At 39.0% G+C, this 13,930-nt stretch overlaps 2 protein-coding genes across 2 annotated transcripts; both read left to right on the forward strand.

Moving 5' to 3' along the window:
* Window positions 1-5,648: 5,648 nt before the first annotated feature.
* Window positions 5,649-7,162, forward strand: GCK72_008337 (uncharacterized protein; the record flags this gene model as incomplete). The annotated part of the gene is made up of 3 exons (XM_003104942.2): window positions 5,649-5,782; window positions 5,835-6,067; window positions 7,149-7,162. 3 exons carry the CDS (start codon window positions 5,649-5,651, stop codon window positions 7,160-7,162), a joined length of 381 nt encoding a protein of 126 aa, XP_003104990.2.
* A 1,811-nt stretch (window positions 7,163-8,973) lies between these two features.
* Window positions 8,974-13,369, forward strand: GCK72_008338 (uncharacterized protein; the record flags this gene model as incomplete). Its single annotated transcript, XM_053726775.1, has 4 exons — window positions 8,974-9,065; window positions 11,268-11,359; window positions 11,982-12,220; window positions 13,271-13,369. The coding sequence occupies 4 exons, from the start codon at window positions 8,974-8,976 to the stop codon at window positions 13,367-13,369; spliced, it is 522 nt and encodes a 173-aa protein (XP_053586352.1).
* Between the last annotated feature and the right edge of the window lie 561 nt (window positions 13,370-13,930).

The raw sequence follows: 13,930 nt of genomic DNA on the forward strand, positions 1-13,930 counted from the left end.
ATGGGGTTGGGTAGGTGTCTAATGGACGTTTTGATATGTGGTTGACTGGTAGGAACTTTGAAGGGTGGGAAAATGAGTTTAGTGCGAGCCTAGGCAAAGGTTTTTTTGGAGGAACGCCACTAAATGTCTAGATTTGAAATTTTTGTCTGAAAAATCCAGATTCTGAGTGGATTATAATAGATTTTTCGGTTTCTGGTTCAGTTTATGGTTTCACACTAAGTTTTCGTGGTCAGCCCCCTTTAAGGCTTACTTTAGGCCAACATTTGGTACAGTACCCCCTAGTAGTTTTTCCTGCATTTTTGAAATCCGGAAGCTGTGTGAGCTTCCGGTTACTGCATTTTTTCCATTTTTTCTGTAGTGAGACCGTAGAACATTTCTCCGGTAGAGCTTCCGGTTTCACTTCCGGTTTGACCTACGGTAGATCACGAAGTGTTAAAATCTGAAAATGAATATTTCCCTAGATTTTCAAATATTTTGGAATCCAGAAGCTTCTTGGTGAGCCTTGGTACACAGGAACAGTACCTTTTCCAAATTTTCGAAAATTTTGAGATCCGGAAGCTCTGAAAATGGCATTTCGCTCAGTATTCAACAAGTTTACAGTTATTTTTGAAATAAGGAACCTGAGAATATAAAATTCCGAGTTATCTGTGAAAAAATATGGTCGTGAAACTTTGACACTTCCGGTGATACAGGTATTCCGCATTTTTTTCCTAAAAAACCTGAAATTTAAAATCACAAGTTCTCCTCAATAGTCCTGCTCTCCTTAGCTTTAGAACCCTGTTGAATTCAAATATTGGCGTCTGTCTGTAGTTTTGTGTCCCGATGTCCGGATTTCCGGTTTTGACAATACTTCGAGTTTCGAGACTTCTATTTCCGCTTCTCCAACTAAAAACTTACCCAGAAATCAAATTCGGGAACCATAACTCTCTTGTATAGCTGCACAATCCAATATCCCAATGCTTCTTTGTCTGTCTGTGTGTCTGTACTCGCATCAATCCGGATGTCCGGTTTCCATGGTTTCTTCCTTTCCCTCAATCCCCCGATCCCCCGACCACCACCACTATTGAAAAAATTCAAATCCACCATGTCGAATGTTCCCACAAAGCACACATATCAATAGTATCAATATCAGTAGTTGTCCCGCCAGCTATCATACGACATAGTGATAATATGATGGATCACCAATAGTATCTGAACATCTTCATGACCCCCCAAAACAATCGATCATTGATATGCACACCACCACCACACCGCCCTTCTCACGTTACTTGCTCACTTTTTTGTGTTCTGAGAGCATTTTTTTTGAATAGTACTGCTATACATATGTATGTATACTAGTTTTAATCAATCTGAAAATGTAAATTTTCCAGTTTTCTACTAAAAAAAATTCCCGCTGAAAAGGGAATGTTGAAGGATGTCAGTTTTTTTTATTTTCACCCATTTTTTATAGTTTTCAATGTCAAGAATTAAGTTAAATCGTAACAAAAACCTAAAAACCTAATTTCGGCAGTGTTAGTCTTGAATATTACACGCTTTCTTACTCAATTTTGAGGATTATGGTGACCATGGTCACTCAAACCGGAAGTTATGGAAATTTAAAGTAATTTAAGAATTCTCAAGGTTTCTCACTCCAAAAAAGTCGATAAAAGTTTATTTTTACATTTGACACTTAGAAAAATCATTTCTATACCATTAAAAATCCGTTATAAAAGTTGTTAAACTATTTTTGCTGAAATTTCAGATTAATGAAGGTAGTGGTCTCTATCCGACACTTTAGTCAGAAAAAATTAACAGATTGATTTTTTACATGAATGGACTCAGAACCCTTCAAAATAATCCTCTTGGAGAGGAGGTCAGAGTTCAAAAAAACAGCAAATCATTACCTTTTTGGCACGCGAAAAATGATTTGAAATGTTTTCGAGTTCTTGTTTTTCTCAAAGCAGAGAATGAATATATATTCGGCATACTTGTCAAAAATCGGGCCGAAATTTCTCTCGGCCCGGCCCGGCCCGTCGGCCTGGATTCAAAAATGTGTACTCATTTTGTAACACAATTTTCAGAAATTTTTCGAAAATTTAGAGTAAAAATGCTTAAATTATCATACATATTTACCTTTTTATTGAATTTTGAATTTTTATTCGAAAACTTTTTTTTTCAAAAAATTTCCAAAAAAACATCAAAATTTCCAAAAAAACATCAAATTTTCAAAAATGTTTCTAAACGGGCCGGGCCGAGCCGGGCCGAGATTTTTCCTGATTTTGGCCCGGCCCGGCCCGGCCCGTGACAAGTATGATATTCGGAATGATATAGTTCATATCCCATTACTCCACGGTGACCTTCCCTAGTAACATAAGTTTACACTGTGCTCTAGTTTTTTGCGAACCCATCAACCTCTTATCACTTCATGATTTCCAACAAAAAACACCGCATTACTTTGTCCATAAAATTCTGCCAACCAAAAAAAGTACCTCCTCCAACTCCTCCATTCAAAAAAAACCCTTTTCATAACCTTGACTCTCTTGTACATACACGTTATCAACAGGGTAATAAAACTGGATTTTTGTATGTTCTCTCTCTGTGTATACCGGACCCTTCATGTTACTTATCTCTTTCATCACACCAATTCCTTTTTGAGAGTCACCGCCCCGAGCGGCTCGAGGAGAAAGAGTCATAAAATGAGCATGTTAAGATAAAGATTGGGGGTCCAGTGGGGGTGGGACACCAAGGTACACAGTATTTGAAAAAAATGACTTAGGTGAAAGAGGCGGGGCTAACGACTCTCCAAATTGCTATACGATCCGAAAAATACCTCATATTTGCTGCTTAGAAACTAGAAAAATCGATCTAAAACCATCAAAAATCATAAAAATAAGTGTTTGTCTTAGAAATCACAGGTTTTTGTAAACATTACATTTTTCAAATTTTTTATCTAAAATTCTTCGCAAAATCTATTTTTACTCTTAAATTCTGCGATTAGGCTGGGCCTCAATGTGAATACTAAAGTTTCTAGTCTGGCGTGCCTTTGACGCGTTTCGGTTAGGACTCGAAAATAGTAGAATCTGTCATATAGTCTTATTGACAAAATATATTTCTGGTGCGCCTTTGACGCGTTTTAAAGAGGTTGCATAAACTACAACTTTTCACTGAAAATTTTTCCCCAAAATTTCAGATTTTTTTTTTAATAATGACCGCCTTTGACATGTCCCCTAACTGTCACTTTCAGCCCCATTGTTTTTTAGTTTAGATTTTTCAAGTAGATCAAACCTAGTTCTCCATTTTTGTAGTTGACAAGTTTTTTGTGCGCGCTCTCGCTAAGGAGATATGAGTGGCTGAAGGTATGAGTGGCTGAAGTATTTCTTCCGGTTATTTACTTCAGAAGTCTATAACTTTTTAGGGTGCAGCTCTAGAAAAAAGTTGTCAACTAGAAAAATGTTGATCATGAGTTTTTCTCTAATTTGGTATATATTTTGGTATAAAAACTAAAAGTTGAGGCGGTTTCTGACGCCATGACGGAAGCTTAAGGTTGGTCCACTTCACATTGCAATCATTTTTATATAATTAAGCGGGGGTTTCCATGGCAACAGGCATCCCAACCTGAATAACATAACCTCACAAAATTCCCAATTTTCCCAATCGTCGGCACGACACTTTTGTGACAAAAAAGGGCTCCGCCACGCATAAATGATGAATCGTCTCTTTTCAGATAAGCGCCTAGATTACAACACCTGCACACGAAGACGGTGTCTTCTGAGGGGATGAATGTTTATATTAACTAGATGGTGTCAGAAGATATTTATGTCTATTATGGAGTACCAAAACATTGGAGAGGGGAGGGGACATACACAGACGTGGATTGTGGGAAAACAATGAGGGGGGGGGGGGGGGATGAGAAGATACATGGTCATGTTTTCATTACGGTAACATTTTTAGGGGAAAACTTGTCTGAAAATAGAATAACTAGGTTGCGATTCGGAGTTAGGCTTCGCAAGGAGTAGTTTATCATATAGTTTCATTGATAAATTATACTGCTGGTGCGCCTCTGACGCGTTTTGAAGAGATCTCAGAAGCAAAATTGCACAAGGTATCTACATATAGTTGTGGGAATTTGAGTTTTAAAAAAATTTCGAAAAATTCGACTCAATAGAAAGAGATGTAACTCCGCCCATGTTGCACCAAATGTTTTGAAACTTATATTTTTTAGAAGCTTATCTCAAGGCGGTTTGCATGAAACATATTTTAATAAATTTTGAATGGTTTATGGTTGAATAGAGACTTTTGGAAATCCGCCTAGTCCGTGAGCCCAAGAAACTAAAACCGTCTATAACTCAGCTCACTATGGCTCAAATTTTTTGAATCTCCCATTTTTGGATAGTTGAGAACAAGACATGGTTTTCATTTCAACAATTTTTTCGGCCTAAAATAGAACTTTGTGAAAAACCAAAAATAAAACGATTTACTTGAAATTTTAGGATTTTTAGGTCCCGAGTAGTTTTTAGTTACAGTACTCTCTAAAATCTGAACCTATCAAAATCCGAGAAAAATGAAGATGATTATGCTCTCATGTTATAAGCAAGCTGTTTTATGCGCCCATTTATGAATGTGGGCGGAGCTTAAACTTCATAACAATTTCATAATATTAAAAACTGGGAGCCATTGCAACTATATTCTTTAGAAATTCAAAATTAGTGGGCGGAGCGGTTTTTTATGATCTACGGCCACTTGTATCATCATGCCCAGCCTAATTGGCTAATTGAAAAATTCCAGAAAAAACATGGAATTCCTTTTAAAAAAATAAGTGCCAATCGGTCTAGTCTTCTCTCCTTATTAAAAAATTTAATATTAAGCTATAAAAAAAAATTTTTAAGACATATGTCTCCGTAGTGTCTCTTTTTTTTCAATTTTTGAATTTTTGAAGAAATTGTTATTACAAAATAAAATGGGAGCTTAAAAAGATAAGAGGAAAGAGGAATTTTTGGGAAAATGGGAAAATGGGAGAAAAAAGTAAGGGGACATCCTCCCTGCATATTACGCGGAGACCCCTAATCCTAATGGCCATGACCATAAAATTTCCCCATAAAAAATGTTTGGAGGTCTCTCACTGTCCTTCTACCCCGGTAGGCCCTAAAAGAGGCTCTACAAGCTTTCAGCTTTCCAGGACAACTCAACACCAAAAAAAGTTGTGTTTAAGGCAAAGCATGTATTTGCTTTCTCCCCCCATTTCTCTGTTTCCGTCTCTCCACTCTTCATCTCCCCGCCCCCATCCACCCAACCATTCGTCATCGTCCTACGGTAGAATGGAGAAGTGGGCGGAGTCAGAGACACCCGCCCTGCTCCTCATCACCTTTCTGCCCTCTCTCTCTCTCTCTGCCCAGTTTTCGACGCGTTTATAGCAACCTTTATAGTCGTTGTGGACTTCCCCTTCACCCATTTTAAACACCTTTTTTAGTGCTCTTTAATCTTTATTACTCTCTCGGGGAACACCATTTTTAATTTTCCCCCTGATTTAATTATGAATAGGGGCGGGGCCGGGGGTTATAATAATAATAATAATAATATTTATGCCTTTTAACGATGTGTGGTGTTGTAAACCTTTATGACATGCTTGTTGATTAATTAATTAATTAATTAAGTACATAATTAGTTCCAGCATGGACCCGATGAGGGATTTGAGTGTCAGCGATTCGCGTTCCGACTCTTCCTCATCCCCGCCACTCACCACCAACGGTCTCACCGCTCAGACATTGTGGCCCCAGAATTTGGGTGACTCGAGTTTTCAGTTTAGGTAACATACAAGTCTAAAACCCTTACACTTAAAATGTTGATATTTTTTTCAGCTCAATGATGTATAACCCCATAACTTCTCAAATCTCTTCACAAACCAACTCCACCTCGACGACACCTCTCCACCCGACGTCTTCCAACCCGTTCGACTTCTCCTCTGCTCAACAACAGTACCTGTATCAGTCGGCTGCAGCTGCCAGTTATAGCCCATGGGCCTACCAAGCGGCATACAGTTTTCCGTATCAGGGAATGTATGGAAGCACTGCGGATCATGGAGGCTTTAAAGGTTAGTTATGGGTGTTTTACCTAATTAATGGGGTCCCTTTGAGAATCCGTCACTGCTTGTATGTGTGTACACCAATTTAGCACATTATTTTCATAGTTAACACGTTCTTCTTATTCTTCCTTCTTAAGAAGTTATAACCATTTGAAACTTGACTACTGGGTAATAGCTAGCATATATTTTACTGACTCTAACATCTTAGGAAAAGTAGCTGCTGAAATTTAACCAACTACAAAGGCTTAGTGTTAAATTTTAAATGAATTTCGTTTTTCCAAGAGATGTCTTGAAGTATTGTACTAGAGCCGACTGTAACTTAATAGAGACAACATGGATCAAAATTTTGATTATTGAGACCTTGTTATGTACTAAACACGTACTAAAATTTGTTCTTCTTTGACTTTGTGAATAAGTTAGACAATTTCCATTTTCTGAAGAACTCATACGGGCTATAACTCTCCAGTGTCAATTTGTATCAAAAAATGATCAATTATAAAATTATAGCCCTAAACTATTACTATTCACCTGCAAAATTTAAAAATCACTGCTCTTACCACCAGCTATCCTTAAAGTTAGTCAGTTGTCAACCATTATTCAAACCATAACTCTCCAGGGACGACTTGTATCAAAAATTAGTCAACTACGAAATTATAGCCCTAGGAGATTACTATTCACCTATAAAACTTTCATACCCATAGCTTGAATTTCCAGCCTGTAATTTAACCTTAAAGTTAGACAATTTTCAGTTTTCCCTTTATGAGCTCTGTAAAGACTCAAAACTATTCCTCTGTTTGTTAACACCATTTCTCAACTTTTAGCACCCATAACTTTTGGAATTTCCCAAATTTCATGAAGGTAGTACCTTGCTCCCATCATACAGTACCCTTATACCGGAAGTGATACATAAATCTTGTCATGATCTTCTCCTCCATTTCCACCCAATTTGTCTCAATTCATCGACTTCATTACATTAAAAGACCCGCCTACCTCCGCATTCCTCGTTATCACCATTTTTTCGCTTTGATCTCACCGCCAACCAAATGGGCTCCAGAATGCTCCGAAAATTTTTAAATTTATATTTTTTCAGCCAAGGCCAATTAGAAGTCTCGTCCCCCCTTTATAAGTTGACCACTCCTTTTACGCATAATAACAATAATAAAATTATTAATTACCGCCCGTCGAGACCACCTCCATAAAATACGCCTTTCGTCTTCTTCTTCTTCTTCCTCCCTTTCTAACAATTAGTATGTATATCGATCGATAATTGATATCGATGACTTCTACCGTATCCCAATCGCGCACATCTTCCTCCTATCTTCATCTCTCCATTCCCCCCATTTTTTTCTTCTCAATTTGTCATACGGGGATGATGATGATGCCTCTTTTTCGGTCTGATACAGTAATCTAGGAGGTGCACTCTGTCGAAACACAACTAGCGGGCGCCAGCGGCGACCCTTTCAAGTTGTGTGTGTATATCGTCGTGTATAAACACTGGCGACAATACGCAATCTGACTTTTTTTGCTGGTGTTGGAAGGAAGAAGAAATAGAAGAAGAAGAAGAAGACGAGGACGACGACGAGTATATTTATATATCGATAAGAGAGTGAGACACTACTTTACATCAGTTTTATGGTACGGTAGTGGGTTGATAGGGGGAGAAGAGACAAAGCATATTGGAACAAAGGTTACCTTGGTCAGAACTGAAAATGGGGTGTTTAGGAGCGTGCCTAAGCGCAACTTCAAGCAAACTTCAATCAACATAGCTTTCGGATTCAAAAAGATCTGGGTTGCTATGGATAGCTCGACTACAGTGGAGCCTTCTGAAAAACTGCCTTGAAGCCAAAGAGACTAGCTTTAAGCCAGTAGCCACCCACGTTCGAAACCTTGAAAGATTTTACCGGAAGTTTGAAGCCTGTAGCTTCTGGTGCTTTTTGGACCGGTTAAGATTAGGAGGAGACAGGCTGTTGGAATCCAGATAAAGACCCAACGCTTTAAGCCTTGAAGATCAGTCAATCATTTAAGAACTGTTAAAATTTCATAATCGCAAATTAGATCCATCTGAGCCAAAACCGTCTGTAAAGTATCTTGGATTCATGGCTAGGGATTAACTACCCCGCAGCCAGTTTTGAGAATTTCAAGATTGCCCTGAAACTTAAAGGATCCCTAAAGAGCCAAGAAGGTACCTTAAAACGCTAGCACTACAAGTTTTGTGGGTAACAAATTTTGAACCAAGGTCTTACGGTGATACCGAAACAAAGTCAGCACATCAATTTTTTTAACTTAACAAAATCTCGAACCTAGATCTTACGAAGACACTTACAGGAGCTGGTTGCACTAAGATGATTGAGTCCAACTCACATTACCGTCTTTACCTGAAAATTTACGGACTTAGCTATTCCCAGGTTACCGGAAGCTATTTTGCCTGGATATTTCTACTTTGAGCGTACTTAGATAGGTTGAACGGTACCTGTGGGACCTTAGCAAACGTGAAAACTTCTTAGGGCTTACCAAGCCGATCCTAAAATCTAGGCGATTCTCAGACCCTCTGCACTTTCCCTTTTCCTTATCCATAAATCATCACACCACCCAAGAAGTCGAAAATCAGTCAAATTAACAGTCGATAAAATAACTCATTGTGGCGCCACAACAAATTCCTTCTCTCCATTCGTCTTCTTTTCCTATCTAGTCACTTTGCCAACAATTCGTTTTTTTTGCCTTTTCTTTGCTTCTCTACCCGAACCCTACTCCATTCCTATTGATCTCTTCTCTCCCCAAATTTCGTCGATTTTACGACTCCATGTGTGTGTTGGCTTCGTCGTCGTCCTGTCTTCCTCTCCTCTACTCTCTTTTTGGGCGTCTCGTCGACTGCTGCTGCTACGCGAATTTTCGGATTAAAAACACACACACACACGATGACGGACGACGAGGCGGAGCGCCTCTCTCCATTTCAATTAGGGGACATGGAGAAGAAGGGAGGAGGAGGAGAAGGACAAATGGAGATACGGTAGTTAAAAATGTGGGGCGATGTTTGAAGATGAGCTGAGGGAGCAGACGGCGTGGAGCCAGGATGGGAATGGGGATGAGGTGAGGGATGCGGCTAGATGCTAGGCTCTCAAAAGTTTCGATTTACTATGCTTATCGATTTGGGATTTCAGATTTTGAGCTTTAGGCGCAGAGATGAGCGGAAGAGTAGGCGGAAGAAATCCTTAAATTGGCGGAGTAGCTTTTCTTTGGGACGGCAGCAAAAAGTGTTCAATAGATGAAATTTGCAGCATAAATTTGTCGATCGATTGGAAAAAACAGGATCCAAAAATTTTAAAAACTAAACGAGTTACAGTCAGTTTAAGCATGAATTCCCCCTTCCGCCCTGAGGTCATTTGGCGGAAGGCGGAATACAAGCCTTAATGACTGTAACTCGTTTAGTTTTTAATATTTTAACGTCCTGTTTTTTTCCAATCGGTAGACAAATTTATGCTGCAATTTTCATCTATTGAACATTTTTTGCTACCGTCCCAAAGAAAAGCTACTCCGCCAATTTAAGGATTTCTTCCGCCAACTCTTCCGCTCATCACTGTTTATGCGCCAAACCTCAGCCTAACCCTTTGGAAATTCAATGGTAGTGATTTTGATCAAGCGTGTTCGGAGGTTCGAAATTTTGAGCCTGTCAAAAATTTAGAGTCTATGGATCACATCACACAACTTAGAGTCTTAAAGAAACTTTTTGACGTACCGACATACAATGTCAACATATCGGTCGTACTAGTTATTCTGTCAGACTGAAATTTTTGATATTTTCAAGATCAACACGTTTTGTCTTACAGTTTGGGACCCTTAGAAGAGTTGCCCTTAGCGAGGGTTTGGATATCTTGAAAGCCTGCTCTTCTAGCAATTTTTGACAGATTTTTAGTTCTGTAGAACGCTAGTCCGTTAAGATCGCTTAGCTGAGTCTAATTTTCCCGCCAGTGTTACTATTTTTGAGAGATTATAACGGTCTGCATCACGTTTTTATCGTATACACATATTTTGTACTTTGTGATTCAATTTAAGATAGGTAAAGAGACCTAAGAATGCCTAGCTTTGAGACCTCCACATTTTCAAAAAAAAAATTTCCCACGTGCCACCGTAATCCTTTTCCGAAGCTCTCCTAGACCACCAGCTCCTCACCAGATGTGATCTACATCCACATCTTTCGGCAAGTTGTATCTGTGTTCACCGTCATATCCTCTTTTCCAAGTTCAAAGTGATGTGCCGCCTCTGAGCGGTCCCCTCCTCCTCCTCCTGTTGTCTTGAATTTTATGACGCCAGTTTTATAGTCGACGACGACGGCGTGCCCACTTCTTCCCTTCAAAAAGAAGAAGATGCCACTGCGATTTTTTGTCGAGATAAGTTACCGTAGACCCTTATTACACTCGAACGGATTTTTTTGAATTCTTTTTTTGAATTCCTGAGAGAAAGACTCTGGCAGTCAGGGTTTCAAAAAAGATGGCATAACGGAAGAGCAAACACACCTTCAGAATATGAGGGTCTTCTTCTGAATCATCAAAACCAACAAACGTCGTAAACATTTTTGGTGAGGGGGTAAACTCTCTACTTGTCCCAATAACTACAGTACCCCTTCATGGATCATCATATATCAATTGTTAAGGGATTAGGGATTAGTCATGGAGGAAGGAAGAGACTAACTATAAATAAATTGGTATTAGGTGTAAAACACAATGTACACGTAATCGTTGGAACACCTGGAGAAGAATAAGATGATGCACACACCGGGGTAAAGCTATAAAATCATTGTGGTGTGTGTGTGTGGTTGCGTGGACACCAAACAGATGTTCCTTTGAATTTGTGTGTAGATGAAGGTTATGGTGGTTCTAGGGGAGGGATTGGAGGTCCGGGGACTAATATTGAGTTTCAAAATGTTTTATAATGGTTAGAACTCAAATATTAAACTATTTCTGATGAAAAGGTACTTGTCACAGCTAAGAACGGCCAAAAGTAGAGTTATTAACACCGAAAAATGAATTGAAGCAAGTTTTTAGACAAAATACTTGATAATGGACTGGAGAACATAATAAAACATAAAAAAGAGCAAATTTCAAGATTCTAGAATTTTTTACGTACTTAAAGTAAAGCTAAAGGACTCTAAGGTCTAAGATACCAGTTATAGTTGTTGCAGTCACAATTTTACAGTCTCAGAATAGGTTTTCAGACCCACACTCTCAAGTTTTGTCCGGCTTTGCCTGCAAACCGAGTATGGACCTTCTAAATTCCAAAAACTCACTAAAATCGGAGCCAAACATGGTAATTTTGAGTCATTTTTTCAAGGTTTTGACCAAAAACTTGAAATTCAACCAAAAAGTAAATATATATGATAATTTAAGCAACTTTACTCTGAATTTTTAAAAAACTTCAAAAAACATTTGTTTAAAAATAAGTACCCATTGTTTAACCCGGGCCGACGGGCCGAGCTCTAGATCTGAGGATCATGGTACACGGGTCATTGGGACCATATCACTAAAATTTGAAGGATATTTTGTCTTAAAGCGTTTTGAACCGTACAAGCAAAAACTTTTAATTTTAAAGGAGCATTAACTCAAAACCTGAAACCCTCCAAGCTGATAGTCCTCGAAACACACTCTATCTAAATTTCAAGGCCCCCTTAAACCCCGCCCCTCATCTCCATCCCTACCGTAGTTCGCCTCAAGGCTTCTCTCCAATTAATTAGAGTTGAAAGGGACCGGCACATGTCCCCCTTTTCTCTTCATCTCCGCGAAAACATGGCCCACCCCGAATTTTACGACTAGAACCCCCCACCTGCTCTGGGTCTGTTCATCTCTCTTCAGTTTCTGCCTAATTTCCTCATATTCTATTCTTATTATATTTAATTTATACTACTTCCCACTTTTAAATACAATAATTTCAGATGTGACGGTACCATCGACGACTAGAAGCAGCGCCGCGTCGACGCCAACTACCGCCACAATGACGCTCCCGTGGGCGATATCGCATGAGGGGAAGAAGAAGAGGCAACCGTACAAAAAGGATCAAATCTCACGGCTCGAATACGAGTACACTGTCAATCAGTACTTGACGAATAAGCGGAGAGCCGATTTGTCGGCTCAGCTGAGTTTAGACGAGAAACAGGTCAAGGTCTGGTTTCAGGTACGTGAATTGTCTTAGGGGGGGCAGTACATTGTCTAAATTCAATCTATAAGGTCAAAATCCTTTTGAGAAGTGTACTGTTAGACCGTATAATAATATTGAAGGTTCTAGGCTTAGGTACTGCAAATAAGAACGGTTCCAATCTTATCCCGTAGATAAGAAAAACCAAAACTTTTTGACTCACTTAGTTTTTTTTGATTCCCATCCAATTTTGCATAGTAGTCTCACGCTTTATCGTCCAAAAATGTTTTCGAAAAATAAACAAACCGTTCCCACCAAAATTCTTGTGAAACACATACACATCTCGTGTATAAATACGGTGTTGATAATTCGATTAGGTCACATAGAGAAACAAAGTTGGGCATTTTTGTATGAAGAATTTTATGGTAGTGGAATTCCAAAAATAGGGACCAGGCGTTGAAATTTGGATATCCAGAACGATATGCAACCAGACATCTGGATAGAAGGACATACAGACAGATAGACAGAAGGCTTCAAGACTATCTTAATTCGAAAGTTTGTAGACATCAGGACACACCGACAAAAAGACAGACAGATAGAAGAGCCGGTATTCATTTATAAGACAATAACATTTAAGATAGATGTGATAGCGGACAATGAAATTCATCGGAACATACAGACTGGAAATCTCAGGAATTTTGAAAAAATGAGAAAATTCGCTTCACAATTTCCTGAAAATCGAGATTTTCGAGTTCTTTAAGCTGCGGACATCCGGACACACAGACTTACCATACAGACAGATAGGATCTGTCTGAAAACTCACGACTGACACACCTTGGTTCTGACGGTTACAGGCACTAGGGACATCCGGACACACATATATAGTAAACCTGAAATTCGGGCAAACAGACAGAGGACAGACAAACACTAGACATCTGGACATCTGGACACATCGATTCACAGATAGACACCCCCTTGATTTAGTAGTATTTATGTAGATATGTTTTACCACCACGACTAACTTTGCATGAGTGTTCTTTTTTTTTGCAATTTTTTTGCCGTGCACAACACCAACCCAACCATTTTCAGAACCGCCGAATGAAGGACAAGAAACTGAAGCAACGCATCTCGGGACCGTTTCCCCTCGGAGCCCCAGTGACTCCGTGTATTGAACGATTGATTAACTAGGACCCCTCTTTCTCTCATAATTTCATTTTTTCATATTTTTCATAATTCTTCATGTTTTTTTTTCATCGTCTCTCAAAATCTCTTTTCACACACACACACAGGGTCCAAAGAAACCCCCCATTGTTTTTTTCCACATGTTCCACCGGTATCTAGACACCGTTCCCTTTCCCGTCCCCCCAATGCTCCTGTCCTTTTTGTCGTCTCTCTTCAGCTCTTCAGCCCCCAATATTTGTTTGTACCGTTCATTATTTTTTCTCTTCTCTTCAATTTTTTTTAACTTGGCAAGGCACCCATAAAGATGTTTCGTTTTTCTCTCTCGCTGTGTCCCATATATGTGTCTTTCGTACCATTTCTTATCCATTTATATACATATATCATTTTTGTCCGTGTCGCAACCTGCCGCAGAGAAAAGCACCCCCTTACACTTTTTTGGAGACCTTGCCTTCTTCATCTCCTTTTTTTTTAATTTTTGGAATAATCTCTTACTAACCAATTTCCATCTCAGCTAACCACTTCTTTATATTTTTAAGCTTAAATTTTTCGTTCGATAATACCCTCGTA

Source organism: Caenorhabditis remanei, chromosome III (assembly GCF_010183535.1).
Source record: "Caenorhabditis remanei strain PX506 chromosome III, whole genome shotgun sequence".
NCBI classification, from domain to species: domain Eukaryota; kingdom Metazoa; phylum Nematoda; class Chromadorea; order Rhabditida; family Rhabditidae; genus Caenorhabditis; species Caenorhabditis remanei.